The 19,310-nt window shown below is 39.2% G+C and overlaps 1 protein-coding gene across 1 annotated transcript; it reads right to left on the reverse strand.

Moving 5' to 3' along the window:
* Positions 1-636: 636 nt before the first annotated feature.
* On the reverse strand, positions 637-14,722 carry LOC106026351 (zinc finger protein 136-like). Its single transcript, XM_013146528.3, has 4 exons — positions 14,615-14,722; positions 7,019-7,145; positions 6,788-6,848; positions 637-2,554 (listed from the first exon to the last, which is right to left on the reverse strand). The coding sequence occupies exons 1-4, from the start codon at positions 14,615-14,617 to the stop codon at positions 1,822-1,824; spliced, it is 924 nt and encodes a 307-aa protein (XP_013001982.2). The 5' UTR covers positions 14,618-14,722; the 3' UTR covers positions 637-1,821.
* Positions 14,723-19,310: the final 4,588 nt, after the last annotated feature.

Genomic DNA, 19,310 nt, shown 5'->3' on the forward strand with positions numbered 1-19,310 from the left:
TCTGAGGGGCTGGGCCCTCTATCTCCTCCCCTTGGCGGAACCTCTCAAACGACTGCTTGTCTTTTTAAACTTTTTAACTTCTTTCCAAGACTTTTTCAATCCAGGATACAGGCCTCACTACCAGAGCTCCTTGTCCTGGCTGAGACTTCTGGCACCAGCTTGAACATGGGTCTAACTAGTCATCTTGACAATTACAACAGTCCCCACAAGTGCCTCACCAGCAGGAAGCAATCTAAAACAAACACTGCTCCTGTTCATTCATAAAATAAAAAGAGGGGAATAATGTCCATCTTATAAACACCAGATTCCCATCTGTTTGCCACCTCACTTTTCTTACCAAAAAAACTAGCACAGCATGACAGCAACTCATGTTGAAACATAATGTTGAAACATAATTCACATTGAGAGCACAGAAGTCTTCAGTTATGGATGGTTAAGTCTGTATGTTTCTAATCTATGAAGCTAGTAAGTGAGGATGCTCAAAAGGTGTATTTTTTGAGAAACAAAAGCTTAATTGCAACAGTGTTGCCTTCTCCATCCCTTCCTAGGCTGGCAGTCTGACAATTTACCTACACATACTGCTCTCCTTAGACCCACACAGGAGAATCAGAGATGAATTATATAGCTTGCTAAGGATTCAACAAATGTATAATTTTAATTGACACAAGGATGATCACCAACTGATGATGGTTTGACTTATAATATTGATGATAGAAAAGCGATACATGTCCAATAGTTTCAAGACTAATGTTTCATGACAGTGGTGTCAACCCACTTTCTCATGATGCTGGGCAGAAGCAGACAATCATCATGAAGGTAAGCAATCCAAATGACACAGTGACTGTACTGAATGAATTACATGACATTTATAACACCTGTTCATGTAACACCTGTCAGATGATTTTGCATGGCCATGGGCTTTTGTAAATGATGTGAGCATATTTTAGGAGAGACTCACCACTGATGATAAGTGGGTTGTGTACAATTTCTTCAAATTTTTATGTTTTCTTACCATGGTTTTATAGAAATGTAATCCCACCATAGCTGGAAGAGCAGTGCATTTATGGAGAAGAGTTCACTATACAATGCAGGAAATGATTCAGAGTTTAGATAATAGGCTGAAAGAACAAAAGGCTGAGAAGACTTCAGATGGCCTTACATTTACAAGGTCATGTCTTATGAACAGAAGTTATATACAGCATCAAATGATGCTACTCAGAGGTCAGGATAGATCAAAACAAAACAAAGGTATTTTATAAATGTGTCCTAAAACTGGTAAAAAAAAAAAAACAAAACAAATAAAAAAAACACATTCTCAGTTATCAAAATGTGCAAAAGATAAGAAATATTTAGAACCTGCTACCTGAAGACAGTAGAATAATAACAATGTTACTATTTGACTGGATCAAACACCCTCTGGCTCAATAAGAGAGCCAATGCTGGATGCATTATTACCAACATAAATTTTAGGTTTCCTTCAGATAAGGTAATGGCATTATACTCTTTATATTACTTACATTCATAGGCTTTCAAAACAGAGAAACTTTTACAGGACACTGACTCCGTTATGACTGACATCTTTCTTGTATTTTTCTCATTTACAGTCTCAAGCCAGTGTACATTACATGTAGACTGACTAAACAATTTTGCACATCTATTTTTTCTAATGTTTTTTCTCCACACTGTGTTCTTCTAACCCTGTGAACAAAACCCAGGTGCTGGAGGCTTTTCTCAGTCTACCCTGACAGGAGGCACCTCCTCTAGGCATTCTGAAGTGTATGATGGTGGGTGTGGGATAAAGAGGCCTTCCACATTCTATACTCAGGATTTCTGGCGAGTGTGAGTCCTTATATGGTTTTGCAAGTAACCATAGCTCCTGAAGACTCTCCCACATTCCTCACAGGGACAGTGTCTGTCCCCATTGTGAGTTTTTCCATGCCTTAGCATTTTGCCGTATTCTCGGAAAGCTTTCCCACATAGCTCACACACATAAGGTTTCTCTCCATTGTGGTTTCTTTCATGTATTCGAAGAGTACTGGCACAAGTGAAGGCTTTTGCACAGTGCTTACATACAAAAGGTTTCTCTCCTGTGTGGATTCTTTCATGTATTTCAAGGAAGCTGGAACACCGGAAGGATTTCCCACATTGCTGACATATAAAGGGTTTTTCTCCAGTGTGAATTTGTTCATGTCTTCGATAGTAGGTGGAACAAGAAAAAGTTTTCCCACACTGCACACATGCATAAGGTTTTTCTCCCGTGTGAGTCCTTTCATGATTTCGAAGGTCACAGGGCCACTTAAAAGCTTTATCACATTTTTTACATTCATGGGGCCTCTCTGTACTTTCCTGATACTCGGATGGCCTGTGTTCGTGGTTAATTATGATATCCTTTGGAAACAGTGAAGGACTACTGGCCACTTCTTTATACATGTGCCTTTTACGTTGTTTTACCCTAGAAGTTTTCTTGTTCACTCTATGATTTGGAGTCTTGATGAACATTTCTCCAAGTTGTCTATTTTCTTTATGTTCAAAGAATCTCTGTAGCACTTGACATCTGTAATATAAGAACAACACATTACGAAGGGATTTACTTGTGAATGACTTTATATTTACTAATAAGTACTAATTTATATTTTAATGTCACCATAAAATGTGTCAGCTGTATCACTCTATAAATTGTGTGAACATATATGGACTGAATGCTCAAAAAGATTACATATCAAAGCACATGTGCTTCCTGGTATTGTTTCTAAGGTAACCACAGTGCAAATACCAAACATCTAAGTTACATTTACACACAGGTTTAGAATCTGCTATCCAAAATGCATGGGAGGGCACAAAGTAGTGGTGCTGCAATCCCAGGACTCAGGAGGCTGAGGCAGAAAGATTGCCACAAGTTCCAGGACAGCCTGGGCTACATAGTGAGTTCAAAGCCAGCCTGAACTACATAGTGAGACCCTGTCTATGATTCAAAAGAAAAAAAGCATGGGAAAAGAAGTGTTTTGGATTTTGAAATGTTTGTATATATATCTGGGAAATGCAAGCCACATATTAACAAAAATTTATTTCTTTCACATACTCCTTATATGGAAAGCTTAAAAGCAGCTGTATACATTTTAAATAATTTTACGCATATAACAAAGTTTAAGTACATCAAACATCAGAACATATAACCTGTGGCGCTCAAGAGTTTAGGATGTTGCAGCATTTAGGATTTTGGATTTTTTGGAGTAAGGATTCTCAATCAGTAGGAAGTTTAAGGAAAAAATTCTGAGAGGAGACTTCCTGAGAACATGGCGGACAGACAGCAGCAGCTACTGAAGGCTCTCTAAAGGCTCGGCTCAGAGGCCAGGAATGATGCGGACTAAGGAGATACGAACCAGTAGAGATATGCTCTGCTGACTCAGGAACGAACTGGGCTGAGAGAATCTAACTTAGAATACAGTCCTGGCGCTAAAATAGGAACAGAAAAATCTCGGTGTGGAGGCTCGACCCCGCGCCATTGGAAACCGCGGTTTGGATTTCCCGCCGCCCAGCGGCTGGCTGCCTCCACAGCGGCTCGGCAAGGAGAGACGCGCCCGCCAAGCTCTGGGAACGGGAGTCTGCGAGCGGAGTCCCCGCGCCATTGGAAACCGCGGTTTGGATTTCCCGCCGCCCAGCGGCTGGCTGCCTCCACAGCGGCTCGGCAAGGAGAGACGCGCCGAGCTCTGGGAACGGGAGTCTGCGAACGGAGTCCCCGCGCCATTGGAAACCGCGGTTTGGATTTCCCGCCGCCCAGCGGCTGGCTGCCTCCACAGCGCCTCGGCAAGGAGAGACGCGCCGAGCTCTGGGAACGGGAGTCTGCGAACGGAGTCGGAAACAGGACGGACAAGGAGGAAAACTGACTGGTGGCGAGGTGAGCAAGAAACTGATCCCCTACCACAGTTTGACTCCAGCGGAGGTTTTTCTGGGCTCGGGCAGTCCTGTAAGAGCAGGGCGCGGTGACAACTCCAGCCGCACATTCCCCTCTCGGACAGGATTGGTGAAAGGTGACTGGCCTGAGTGACGCTGCTGGCGGACTCCCTAGGCTGGCCTAACCCAGATCCCAGAGCCTGACGGTGGCCCGGAGGAGCGACCGACTCCCGCATAGGCTGCCTCCTCCACAACTCCCTGGGGCGCAGCGGTGGGCGGGAACAACTAGCCAGCGCAATTTGATCAGGCTATGGCTGACAGGCAGGGAAGCCGGGCCTCCTATGTAAGATTGCATTTTATAAGGAACAGAAAATATGGGGAAGGGAAGCAACAAAAAAGGCTCCTCGGCCCCTAATCCTGAGAAACAGGCAATAGTGGACACCGCACCAATATACATTAAGCGCCATCTAGAGAGCCTCATAGACCAATTCAGGAATGAAGTTATCAATGACCTGAAGCTAGAAGTATGCAGAATAGTTAGAGAAATGCTAAGCACCACCCAGGAAAAAGCAGATGGTGGAATGGAAGAACAGAAAAAGAGGGGAGAATTGCTTGATGGAGAAAACAGAGAAAGCATTGAGTATGTGAAGCAGGTTCAAAGAGACTATCAAGAAATTAAGAAGTCTATCCAAGACTGGCATAACAGCTTGAAAGAAACTAAGGACAGACTATCTGAATTGGAGGGCAGACTTGAAACATGGGAGAATGAAATGAAAAACTTCTTAAAAATAACAAAGAAACACACAGCAATAATACAAAGACAAGAAGATGATAAGAGGAGCCATAACTTAAGGATTAAGAACATAAAAGAAGAAGTAGGGACACAAACAAGTGAACTACAAAAGCTACTCACAGAAATAATCCAGGAGAATTTTCCTAATTTAGCAAAAGGTAAAGATACTCAGATGTATGAGGCATACAGGACCCCAGCTACCTACAACCCTAACAGAGAAACACCCAGGCATATAATAATAAAAATTCCAGAAATTCAATACAAGAACAGAATATTAAAAGCTGTAAGAGACAAGAAACAGATCACTTACAAGGGAATACCCATCAGAATTACAGCAGATTTCTCTTCACAAACCATCAAATCACGAAGAGCATGGGGAGAAATAATTCAAGCTTTGAAAGATAATAATCTCCAGCCAAGATTGAGATATCCTGCACAACTGTCCCTGGAAATTGATGGAAAAACGAGGTGCTTCCAGGATAAAGAGGAACTGGGGGAATTTGCAACCACCAATTCAACCCTACAGAAAGTATTGCAGGATATTCTAAAAAAAGAAAAATACAAAGAACCCAGAAATAGTGGCGGGGAGGCCACAACGAATGGAGCAGAGAACAAAATGAAGAAGACAAACTGACAGCTACTGACAGAAAAAGAGCTCAACAGAAATGAGACAGAGAAGATTGGATGATAGGAACAGCTTTTTTTGGAGAAAATGACATCTTAATGGGTAATGCTGATTTAGTACCATCTTGTTTTGAAGTCTCATCTAGCTTTTGTTCTTCTGTCTCCAATGGTCTAAACAGGTTGTATCTTATTGGATTTTGTTATGTACGATAGTATAAGCAAAAACCTTTTAAGGACAAGGAGATTATACAGAGACCATTGTTCATTTTCTGTTAGTCGATTCTAAATACTCTATAATGCTGTCATTCTCTTAAATGGTTTTACATTGTTTTGATATACTTAATGCTACAGTATACGAAGTTGTACTCAAGGACTTCAAGGAAAGAGTCAATATGGTAACTACTTTTGGGTCGGAAATATCTGGTGGTGAAACACTATTCTGCTTAAATGGTTATGTTTTGATCTGCCCTGTTTCGCTGTTATGCCCTCTTTTTTCTCAATCTCCACTCCACTATTTACTTTTTTATTTTTATCCATTTAATTAAAGGGAAAAATATAGCAGGATATAATATAGTAACCCACTTTGACTTTCTATTATCTCGATCTGAAGCCCTGTATTACTCTCACCATCTTGTTTTTGACTGAGGTTCCTCTATTCTGTTTTGCTGGATAGTATCAGGTTCGAAAGTTTAGGCATCAGCTGAGAAGATAATGAGATTCATTATAACGCCCATTCTTGTTGACTTTTATCTACTTTTGAAGACCTACAATATCTCCAATGTTTTGGTTTTGCCGGTTTTATTCTTTACGGTTTTGTTCAATTGTATAACAACTAATGATATAGGCAATTCTATTAGAAATAGCGGGAGGCATTAGGGTAACCATTGTTGATCACCTTGTATTATGTTTTTATATTATCTATTATGTCCACCCTTTTGACTTGACCGATTCTGTTCTGTTATGTCACATTTGGTTTTACTCTCTTCCAAAAAAGCAATAAGAACCGTGGGAGCAATGAAACCCAAAATGTGTAATAGTCATTGTACAAAAGAGAGGAAAAGAAAGTGCTCTAAACTATATAACTGCATGTATATTTAAGTGTATAAGATAGAAAATGATATCACAGAGTTTTATTGGATCATTGAACAGAACTGTTTGCAGTATCATTGTTGGAATGTCCACTCTACAAGCTTTAATTTTGTGACTTGAACAATTATTTCTAAGATGGCAATATGTAATCCATTAACTAGTGATTGCCTACTGCACATTTTTTTCTCCTGTAAATCTGTATAACTTGTACCCCTTCACTTTTTTTTTCTTTCTTTTCTTTTCTCCTTAAATAAAATAAAATAAAATATAAAAAAAAAAATTCTGAGAGGAAATCATTTTGAGGCAGGGATTTCCTATGCTTCTTTTAAATACTTCCTATCACTCCCAATTTTGTAAGGAACAATCCTTTCTCTTGTAAGTAGAAATTACCTTAGATTTCTGTTGAGATTTTTATACTCATCTTCAATGATCTGGTATTGCCATTTTTGACCTAAAATGCAAACACCAGAAAATTATGATAGATTACTATACTATATAAAAATTGGTAAATTCCAGGTTCATGTTCTATTGTGACCATATTAAGCTTTTTCACCAGTGTTTATTTTTCATATTCTAAAACTTTGAACAGCAGTCCTAAGTAAGAGATGAGGTCCCCCTTACCTACAGAGGCCAAGTTCCACAAAGTCTCTTGCATTACAGCTCTGTAGAAATTCTTCTGGGAAGGTTTCAACAAAGCCCACTCCTCTTGGGTGAAGTTCACAGTCACATCATCCAAGGTCACTGACTCCTAAAATATCCCAAATATGTTTCAGAAGGAAGGGTGGGACTGGTAACAGCAATGAAAATTTATGAGAATTCACAAGATGCTGTACAGCTCACACATTTACTACAAAACTTGGTAGTTGTAGTCTTTTTCTCTGTCCATATTCATGTCCTCTCACAGAGCTTTTCTGTTGAATGAAATAAGACCAACAGCCAGAACTGTAATACACTAATGGGGATGCAACAGTATAACTACAGGATGGTAGATCAGCAATATCTTCAGAGAAACAATCACAAAGACAAGGAAGGAATATAAGGAATACTTCAGAGCTGTCAAAATCAAGATGGAGTCACTTATGTCAGCCTTACCAAACACCGAAGCCAAAAGACTATAAAGCAAGTATTCACATAGTGAGTGCTTCATGATAATTGTTACAAAGGTCTGCCCAAAGCCCAAGTTTGTCCTGAGTCACTCTGAATTTGACTGAACAGACCTACCATTTAAAAATGCAGATCATGCTACTTGCAAATAGAACACTTTCATGAATAAAATGGGAAAAATGCTCTATAGCAATGAACAAAAGCAATCTTGGGAATAGATGAGCATAAGTCTTTGGTGGGATGCCCTGTGTCTGACACTCTGGTTGGTTAACTGAGCATAAGGAGGCACCTGTACCCTCACAAAATAAAACTGTAAGTATTCTGAATAATTCTTATAATGCACCTATAAGTCCATAAATTGCAAAATCATGTTACAGGTACAGATAAACTTAATCTTGCATCTGCTTAGTTGGTTACAATTTCTCCCTGCCACCTGAAGAAATGTTTCATTCAATTTGCTTGCTACCCAGCAGGGCTTGTTCTAATCTACTACCTTCCATATTGTTGTTGTGGGATTTGGTTGCAATGTACACTTAGAGTTACCAGAAGAGAATGCAAAGAATGGGCTCAATAAGACTGAAAAGGAATTCAGGCACATGGGAAATGAAATGTATTATCCCCAAGAAAAAGACACTTAGCATCAAATTTCCGAAACACATTTGCATCCCAAGGCTCTGGCCAAGTCAAGAGAACAAACTAGATGAATATTATGCAAAGGACAGTGGGAAACAGTAACTAGTAGTATCTGTAGAAATCACTTTTCTGACTCTATGCTAAGTTAGCTGTTCCTTGGAATGCTGATTACACAACAGAACAAAAGCAAGCTTGTGATGTCACTGCTTACAGCCTCATCTAGGAAACCCTCTCCCTGTGATAACTGCTATTGTTAAGTATGCACCCTTTGTGGCTTTACTAAGTGAGGCTGTTATATAGTGTGTGTCCTCTGTAGATTTTCCATGTAGTGCCACTGTTGATTACACACCACTTTCAGGATTTGCTGAGGATGCACCCCTCATGAGACTTTGCCAAAGGGTGCTGCTGAAGCATGTATGGCCCTTCTGTATATTTCAAGTAATTCCACTGAATCTGAATACACTCATTTACAATGCTTCTGTATTAGCAAGTACCAATTTTAATCCCTTCCTGTTCTTCCACAAATCACCTCTATTTTCTTTTGTCTCTCATCAACTATCTAGCTGTCCGAGCACAGCCAGGATGTGGACCTGACAGCACCGCAAGAATTTTTGAAAGATGTCTTCACATTCATTTAAAAATCATATGAAATATTCACTCACAGAAATTATGTTCTAAGTTACAAAACACACTTTAACAAATGTAAAGGGATAGCAGTATATAAAGTCCTCTCCAATGATATTGGAATTTAAATGGAACCCATGGAAAGCTCCATGGAACTGGAGATTAACCCAAACATTTACATAACACAAGTCAAAAACAAGCCTCCTAAGAAATAAAATATTTAAAAACACATAAAAATGTCTCATCGTAGCCAAATTTGTGGGATGAAGTAAGGCATCCCACTCCTAATCTAATGAATCAGTATGAGAGGAGAATGACCTAAATGCAATGAACTAATTCTCTACTCTGAAAACCCAGGGAAGAATGAGACAATGTCAAATCAAGGAGAGAGAAATAATGGTTAGTAAACACATCAAAAAAATTACAGAGAAAAAAAAAACCAACAGAACATTAAAGAAACTAAAGCCCAATTCTCTTAAAAGATCAATAAAACTGGCAAGAATTCAGGCAAAATAACTAGAAGACTAGAGAACATACAAATTAAGAACATAAGAAATGAAAGATAGGATGTGAACACTATCTATGGACATTAAAAGGACAATAAATGAGTGTTATAAAGAATTCCATGCCCATAAACTTAACAATCTGGGGTGAAATGAACCAATTTGTGGCAAGAAACAATCTACTAAAACTCACAACCAGCTGAGACAATACAAATTGAAGTGTATAAAGACATTAAAACAGTAAGAAATAACTATGTGAAATAAAAAGGGCAAGGTCCACAAGAAGGGAATGATTCACTCTGTCTAATATGGAAGAAATCTCACCAATTCCCTTTAACCTCTTCTAGGAAAGAAGCAGAAGTAACAAAGTTTTATGCTACACAGCAAAACTACAATGATATCAAAATTGAAGAGTCATACAAAATAAAACATAGATCAATACCTTCACAAATAATACCAACTCCTACCTAACAACATGTAACATGTAACAAATAAACTAGGACCAAGTAAGAACTATGGAAACACTGAGAAAGGAGTTAATGCAATCCATCACTTTGACAAGCTAAAGAACACAGTTCCTCAGATCATTAACAACAGATGCAGAATAGCCAGAAAACGAGAAAGAAATGCAAAACGCATTGATGAAAATGACAAGCAAAAATAAACTTGTCGTTGGCAACAATGAAATGATTATGTAAAATTCCAAAGAATCAACAAAAAAGCCTAGTACCAAGATGGTTCGACATGAAGTTAACGTACAAAAGTACATCATTTTGCTATATAGCAATGAAGACCTGGATTTACAATTCAAAACATAGCAGTTACATAGCACCAGAGAATCAAACAGAAAATCAAATCAAACCAAACCAAACTGAACCAAAACAAAACAAAAAAAGGAAAGAAGTTCACAGAATGAGAAAGGCCCCTTTAGGAATAATGCTTATCGCCAGTGGTCACTGGTATAAAGTAATGTATAATCATACAAAGATGCTGTGAAACACCAGAACTCAGATTACCCCGAGTCAGTAAACTACACAATAAATGAATACACACATAGGAAATGTAATACCAAACTGGAAATCAACACACAAATCAGTGACTCATACTGTACAAAAATATATAAAGCATTAGAATTTGCAAACAAAAATCAAGAATATCAAAAACATCAAAAAATAATCTTCAACAATCTAATCCCATAAGTAGAGAAATGAAATGGTTGATGCAAGCTGAAGGTCAGCCTGGGCTACATAGTGAGTTCATAGCCATCCTGAACTACACCGTGGACCCTGTCTCAAAACAAAACAAAACAACAACAACAACAAAGAAAAAAAAATGGCTGGTAACAGCCTTGCCCACATCAGAAGTCAAAAGAAGCAAAGGAAGGAAACTACAAATATTGCAAACACCACCTCCATGCATAACGCTAATAGTATTTAACAGCAGTATTAACTCCTTCCAAATTCAAGAGGCAAAACTAAGTAAACCTTTTACTTCATGATAAAGAGATGGAAAGCTACATTGAAAGCCCTACCGACAGCTCTGGGTGCAAAGGTGCATCATACCAGGGAAACACACCTCACACGATCATGGCCAGTTTACTCATCTCCCTGGTGATACTATAAAGGATCTCAGTGATACTACAAAGCACATATATAAATGCACTTATTTAAACTTAATATAAACAAGTAATCCTCCTGGAGTCTTCAGATCTTACCACTATATCCACTCAAGTTTCAAATGAGAAAATCACAATTTTATACTCAAATCGTGAAATAAAATGCCTGAATGCTTATGTAAACTTTACAGCAACAAGATTCTACCTAGGAAAGAAAAGGAAAGGGAAGGAAAGCAGCTTAAGGAAGCAGCCTGCTTCACCCACTCTTGAGGCTATAGTAGTAGTACAAACATACCCCAAGGCTGGAGACCCTTCCACTAGCAGTAAGGTAGCAGAAAGTGGCTCACACCTAGATAGTGAGTGATGAAACGTGAGAAGCCAAAAACATTTTAGGAGCACACCCCTGCTGTTCTCACCTGGACAGGTGTCTTCCTCCAGATCCTCCACTCAGTCCACCCAGTGAGCAGGGCTCTACAGGGACTGACTTTCACTGTCTTCTCACACTGCTGACACAAAATGTGTGGTACCGCTGAAACCAACCAAGTCTCCAATACCAAACGGGTGGCCAACAACTCAGTGATGACACCACACAGAGTTAGCAGAGACCCAAAACTCTGGGATTGGCCCCTGCACCATGCGCCCTCTGCAGATACCAGCCCAAAACACCACACTGTGTTTATTGTCACGAGCCCCCAACTCAAAACTATGGCACCCTGAGATAGTTCACTGTCATCTGACTGGAGCTCGTTATGAACGGCAAGCCATGCAATCTGTCAGCCAGGAAACAGTAAGGTTTTAGGATCTCGGTGCCAGATACTGGGGACAAAGACCAAATATATTTTATTACACTACAGACCCAAATAAACTCTCATCTTCCTAACAGGCAAAACGCAATGGCCTCTTTTTCTGCATCAGACCCACACAGGTTTTCTCAACTGGCACAAACTACAGTCACTAGAGCAGCTCTAGAAAACAGCTGAGGATACTGAATGCTCCTCCCAGAGCTGTCCATTCTGCAGGTGCAGCCACCTGCCAGGAAACATCCTCCCACTACACAGACATGATGGCCCTTAGTGAGGACAAGGCAGACAGGCTTTCCAGATTTCTATTCGTCTCAGAAAGAACCCGCTGAACTTCCCAGCAGGAACAAAACACAGAGGAGCTGGAGACCTGATGCTTTCTCTTTCCCTCACACCTATGACTCCTGAGCACTGCTCAGCCAGTGGCTGTCACAACCCCTGTTAGATCACCACCTTAAGGACAGGCTGAACTTATGGGAAACCATTCTGTGGTTTAGTAGCTGATGTGGCCACTAATCATCATTTCCCCTGCCTCTTCTATCTCCTATTTTTTTTTCTTTTGAGACAGGGTCTCACTAAATAGTTTAGCCTAGTCTCCAACTCACAATTCTCCTGCCTTAGCCTCTCAAAGTGCTGTGATTATAGATAAATGCCAAGAACCTCGGCTTCTCCCACCTTCTCTCTACTCTCATTTGCTCTCCCCTGCCCCCAAGGCCTTTTTCTAATATTTGAGATGCTTGAAGAACTTACATCTGGGGTTTTCCCACTGTTGTGACTCTCCTTTCAGATAGTCATCTACCTGAACTGGCATTTTCTTAAAAGCAACATCCAGAAAGAACGCCAGGAGCAACAAGCACAACCCCAGCAAGGGGACCCCTCCTGCTGCTGTGAGTTGAATGTGGTTTTGGGAAATTCAATCTTCACTAGATTTTAGGAAGTGGGACAAGGTTAGGGGTCAGCACTCCTGCAAGACCCTGGGTCTCTCTGATTCCTGGAGTGGTGAGTTACCTGTTAAGGAAGGCTGTAGGTCACTTCTCTCTCACACTCCCTCTCTCTTGGCCCCTTCAGGCGCTGACAGTGAGAGACCCTTGCTCCTTCCCATTTGAGCTTGACCCTTCCATCCAGATAGCAAAGGCATGCACTCAGGAGCTGAGACTCTGCATCTTCTACTCAGAGATCTCAGGAGAGGCTGCAGGGATAGGGTCTTCATTCAAAATAAAAGGCCAAATATTAGGTAAAAAGAGGCTCTTGAGTTACATACAGCCTATGCTAGATTCTGACAAATAATAAGCTAAAGTTAAGTCCTGTCTCAGGATGCCAAAAGAGAAAACAGCTTCGGAACAGCCTATAAATATGGTAAGGAGGGCCCATAAGGGAAACATTCTTTTTTTTTTTTTTTTTTTTTATCGGTACCAGGGATCAAACTCACGACCGCCTGCTTGCAAGGCAGGTGCTTATGCTGCTGAGCTAAATCCCCAGCCCCAGGGGAAACACTCTTGACTGGTAACGTTACATTTAAATTCTTTGATTTAAGATAAAATTTTTTATTGGGTAGCTGTGATTAAAACCTTTTTTGTAAACAGCTTTGGGATAACTCTAAACTACAATTACGGGGTTAAACTGCTCTTTTCTTGCTTTTATGTATACTAAGAAAATTTGTTATGCAAGCCCAAACCAAGTTTTAAAGGGCTGATAGACCTTTAAAGGTAAGGTCTTTGCTTTTTTTTTTTTTTTTTTTTTCTGCTGATACTATAGAGCTATGTCACTTAGTCTAAATTATCAATTATGTTTCCTGCACTATGGGATCAGATAAGACCAATAACTGGAACAGAGTAGGGACAACGTGGAATAATAAGAGAGGATTAATCCACGATGCCTTGAGGACAAGAGAGGGTTTGCTGCTGACGGCTGGACTAGACCCTTTCATCACTTGGAAAGTGCATAGGGTTGCCGAATGGTAGCAAGTAAGCTGATCTCTTTTGTTTGGATGTAAGTGACATTTTCAGTTTTAGGGAAACACCAGTGCCTTTATTCAAGTCCTGTCTCTATTAAGAGGGTTGATGGTCTTATCAAACCACTTTGTGCCAAGCCTCTGTCTTACACCTTTAAAACAACAATTAGTACAAACTGCTTTCTAGTACTCCCACACCTGTTACTTTCTTAATTGGGTCAACTTATGGTCTTTTAATGATTGCTCTCTGGTACAACAAATGTAAACCTAAGCAAGGACTGCTGACATTGAGGCTGTCCTTATCTCAAGAGCGGGCTCCTATTTCTTACTTTCTTAATTAAGTCAATTTATGGCTTTGGGAAATTTCGGCTGTGTTTTGGAAGTTATAGAAGTCTTTAAATGCAGTTTTTAGTTGTGATGTCCTTGTCTCCTTTCTTTTATTTCTTCTACCTCAATGGGACTGACCACGCCACTCATCTTCTACCAAAGCTTATCACGGAACAGCCTTGATAAAAATCTCACAAAGCTTAATCAAGAGTCAAGACCAGGAAGACTCCGCACATCATCCAAACACCAGTCCCAACATTCTGCTACTCACAAAATCAGATCCCAGCGAATCCCTCACCAGTGAGGAGAAATGCAAACCCAGACGACGCCCCAAAAAAGCAGAAAGTAGTTTCAGGAGAGGAACAGCGCTGAACCCCCTACCTCCCCATTTTCATATTACTTCCCTTTCTTTCCTGGCACTATAAAAGGCTAGAATGTTGTCTTAGCGCTCCCCCTAGTGGCCCAACTCTTAATCTCGGTCACAATTCTGACTCAAGACACCAAACTCAGATCCCCCAACTTCACTTCCGGCCGACCCCCGCCTGTGGGGGGGCAGGGCAGAGCTCCGCCTGGGCGCCAGGTCTCTCTGGACCTCAGACCGGGCTGGCGCGGGCTCTCCGACGGACCCTGCCCACAGGACCCTCGGCGGGGAACACTCACCATTCCTGGGTCCCAGGGCTCTGGGTCATCCCCACCGACCCCGCCGCCAGCACCACGGAGGCGGGACTCGGACCCAGAACCTCAGGACAAATTTACATGGCGGCGCAAGCAAAACGTCGCGAGATTTGCTAGGGCGCGCATCTCTATTCAACAGCGCTCCTGATTGGACAGGTGGCACAAAGCCGCTAATTGGCCAGTGATCCAGAACATTATTTGTGAGTGACAGGAAAAACAGAAACCATATTAGCATCTCAATAGATTCCTAAGAAGCATTTGACAAGTCCAATGCCCGTTCATGATAAAAAGCCTACAAAAAATTGTAATACATAGTCTTTATCTCAAGCAGATAAAAGCCATATAACACAAACCAACAGCCAACATCATGGTAAATGGACAAAAATTGAAAACTTTAAAAATCAGGGGCAAGACAAGGATGTTCTCTGTCACCACTCTCACTCAATATAGTTCGGAAAACATTAGCCAGAGCAATCAGACGTGAAAGATGAAATGGACAAAGATAGGAAATGAAGAAGTTAAATTATCATTAATTGCAAATGACATTATACTCTATATGCAAGAGACCAAAAACTCCACCAAAAGACTTCTAGATTCCATAATCAAATTCAGTAGTATAGTTGGATACGAAGTCAACACTCAAAAAATCAATAGCCTTCTCATATACAAGCAATAAACTGAGAGAGAAATTAGGGAAACAATGCCTATCACAATAGCATTCCCCAAAATGAAACATTTAGGAATCAATCTGATGAAGGAAGTAGGAGTATAAGACCTCTATCTACACTGAAGATGACAGTACTCAAAAAGAATATTGAAGAGAATATCAGAAAATGGAAAGACGGGCTGGGGATTTAGCTCAGCAGCATAAGCGTCTGCCTTGCAAGCAGGCAGTCATGAGTTCGATCCCTGGTACCGATAAAAATGAAAAAGACAAAAAGAAAGAAAGAAAAGAAAAGAAAATGGAAAGATATTCCTTGCTCTTTGGTAGGAAAAACCCATGGCCAGTGAAAATGGCCATCCTTCCAAAATTGTTATATAATTTTAATGCTATTTTGATCAACATTCCAACAGCATATTTCACAGATTTTTTAAAAATCCCAAAATTCAATTAGAACCAGAATAGACGAGCAAAAGCAATTCTTGGCAGCAAAAGCAAGGGAGGGCTCATCATAACCCTTGACTTGAAATTATCCTATAAAAGCCACTGCAATAAAAACAGTTCTGGGGACAATGAAGCAGAAACAACTCCAGCCATACTTAGCTACCCTATCTTTGACAAAGGTGCTAAAAGAAAGACAGCCTTTTTAATAAATGGTGCTGGAAAAACTGGCTTTACACATGTACCACTCGCTAAATTAAACTTGAAATAAATCAAAGATCTGAATATTAGAATTGAAGCATTAAAACTGCTGAAAGGCAGAATAGACAGAACTCTTAGGGACATAGGTGTAGGCAAGACTTTATGAACAAAATCCTGATTGCACAGGAACTATCACAAAGAATCAACAGCTAGAGTCTCACCCTACTGAAAAGCTTTTACACAGCAAGAAAAACCAACAATATAGTGGAGAGATAATTCAAAATGTGGGGAAAATTTTTATTATCTGTTCCTCAAAGGATTACTATCGAGAACGTATAAAGAACTCAAACAATCAGATCCCTCAAAGTGATTGATTGATTGGATTGATTTTGGTACTGGGGATAGAAATCTGACCTCATGCTTGCCACTGACCTTAATCCCCAGCCCAGACCCCTCAAATTTAAAGGTTAAATTCAAAAATGGACATCTGACATGAATACACAATTTTCAGAAGAAGAAGTACGAACATTAAATATATGAAAAATATTCAACATCTCTGGTTATTTGTGAGATGCAAATTTAAAAAAACACTGAGACTCCATCTCATCCCAGAAAGAATGGCTATCATCAAGAAATCAACAAGTAACAGATGCTGGGATGATGTGGGAGAAAGGAACCCTTCTCTCCTTTTGGTAGGAGTGTTTACTGGTGCAACTACTATGGAAATTAGTATGCAGACTCATCAAAGAACAAGAACTAGAGTTTCCACTTAACCCAACACTTTCCTTTCTTGATATCTTCCTGAAAGTATTAAAAGCATCATGACATGGTGATATATGCATTGCCATGTTTATCGCAGCATGTTATAGTTTGTAACAGCCAAATCTTGAAACAGCCCAAATGCCCATCAATTGGTAAATGGACAAAGATGGGATTTCTTTATACAATGCAGTGCTACTCTGCCATAAAGAAGGATAAACTTGAGACATTCCTAAATAAATGGATACACCTTGAGACCATACTCTTAAGCAAACTATTGGACACAGATTGGTAAATACTGCATTGCTTCTCTGGTGTGAGAAATCAAATGTGTAAACAAAGACCAAAATGTATAATATATATTGTGAAATAGGAAGAAAATGTTCAAGTGCTGAGAGAATCAAGAGGGCAGAGGGGAAGGAAAGTTTAAAAAGTGAGAAAAGGAAAACACGGGAACAAACCTTTGGAAATTTAAAGGGGAGAATGGGTTGAAGGAATGATAGGAGAACGGGAAAAAAGAATGAAGTTATATCCTTTACAAGTACAGATTCTCTATGGTGAATGTGAGCCTTATGTATATCTAAAATAACACAATAAAATATGGTAGGAATAAAAGAATTAGCAGTATGCACTGTACAAATTCCTGATCATAGTAAATGAGCTGCAGTAAAATTAGCTACATCTTCCATAGTGTGAAACTGAATACTGGGAACTATGGATTTAGCTCAGCGGCATAAGCACCTGCTTTACAAGCAGGCAGTCGTGAGTTTGATCCCCAGTACCAATTTAAAAAAAACTGAATACTGTATCCTACAATGTAGTATGTTTTGATTTACATGAAACATTTCACATTTCATTATAAAGTACACGTGATTCTTGATGATATTATTCACCTTATGGCCAATTTATATGTCTAAGCAAAATTACATTGGGTTAGGATAAGACATACTGTTCACTTCCTCAGGAGTCTTTAAAGCATTTGTTTTCACATTTCAGAATAGAACCCTGGGGAAAATTCAGTTTCTGTGTTCATGGGGAAAACAATCTAGAATACTGTACAAATCCTCAGTTTTAGGAAGAAAGGGAAAATTTCCTGAAGGATTTCAAAGATGGCCTCACACTGATGATTTTCACAATTCTTGGTTTGAAGTTGTGTATCACTCACTTCAACAATTAGATAGTGGTCTTCATTGATAACGACAAAAGGGGTATTACTTACAATTATTACTAAAGTTGGTAAAAGAAGATCCAATCTCAGTCACAAAATTTAGTTTTTCCTTGTACCAAACTGAATGAAACTCATCATGAATTATTATTTGAATGTTAGCTAAAAAAGAAAAATGATTGCTAAAGACCAAAAGGTGTTTGTAGCATCAGGGAATAGAATGAAATATCCTGCTTCATTACAAAGAATAGAGATAATTTTCTTCAAACATCAATCTTGTCAAAATAATTTTGAGGATGTTCTTACAAACCATACCACTATTTGAAGTTTGGGGAGGGACAAATTGGTATAATTCACTTTATCCTATTTTGAGAATAGCTATGCTCCTGTGGGTCTCTGGCAATGGGAGACTCACAGCAGTATTTTTTTGGTATGATAACTGATGGAAAAAATTATCACCAAAACAAATCATGGTGATAAGAGCATAAAAAGTAAGAGTAAATTTTATGTGGTTAAAAATTCCTCTAAATTTATATAGACATGATAACAATAGCTTTTGACTTCAAAGAAAAATCAAGTTATGTAGTGGCTTTAATCTATAATTACATTGGGGATAAGTACAGATACCTCCATAGTATATAGAAAATATAGCATCTGGTAACCCACAAGTTGCTTGAAAAAGAGTTGAACTCTGTCTAAAGCATATTTACAGAGATCATTTAAAATGCACACTAGAATTATAAAATATAACATCCAATTGAAAAATTCTTCTGTTAGAATGAAAAATGGAGTACATGTAACAAGAATTTAAACACAAGCCAATGGAAAAATGACAAAGAAAATTCAATTTTTAGTGCCATTTTTATCTACAATTACTAAAACACATGCACACAAATGTTCTAAAATAGTACTACGTCTACTGGTATATTAAAAATACATTTTAATTCACATTGACCTAACATGGTACAAAATAACATCACCTAATTTGATTAAAACACAATATTAAGCTTCAGCATTATTGCTTATACAATGGAATTATGGTATCACATTTTTTTGAGACAGTGGCTCAATGTTGTCTGCCTAGTCTTGAAATCACTGTGGAACCCAGGCTGGCCTTGAACTCACTGCAATTCTCTTGCCTCAAACTCCCAAGTACTGGAATTACAGGCATGCACCATCATGCCTGTAATTGACTTACAACATGACTTACAACATTTATTCTTAAAAATGAACTTGCAAATATGTAATTTGGATATCTATTTTAAGAGTTAGTTGTGTATGACCACATTATATTTATACTTTAGCATATATGTTCTGGTTTTGTATTTTTGGTGCATTCTACACGGAAATAGTTGACGTCACATTTTTTTATTTCTTGCATAAATTGGCATTATACGGAAATGTTCAAAGATTTTGAAAATATGAGTTATAGCTCAGAACTTTGTACATTCACA

The sequence above is a fragment of the Cavia porcellus genome, unplaced genomic scaffold, assembly GCF_034190915.1.
Source record: "Cavia porcellus strain 051 isolate PalLab524CR breed Dunkin Hartley unplaced genomic scaffold, mCavPor4.1 scaffold_17, whole genome shotgun sequence".
NCBI lineage: Eukaryota > Metazoa > Chordata > Mammalia > Rodentia > Caviidae > Cavia > Cavia porcellus.

Coding starts and splice junctions, on each gene's coding strand:
- LOC106026351 (XM_013146528.3), bottom strand. Junction 6,849..7,018: donor GTGGAACTTGGCCTCTGTAG/GTAAGGGGGACC, acceptor TTTGCATTTTAG/GTCAAAAATGGCAATACCAG. Junction 2,555..6,787: donor AATCTCAACAGAAATCTAAG/GTAATTTCTACT, acceptor CTTATATTACAG/ATGTCAAGTGCTACAGAGAT.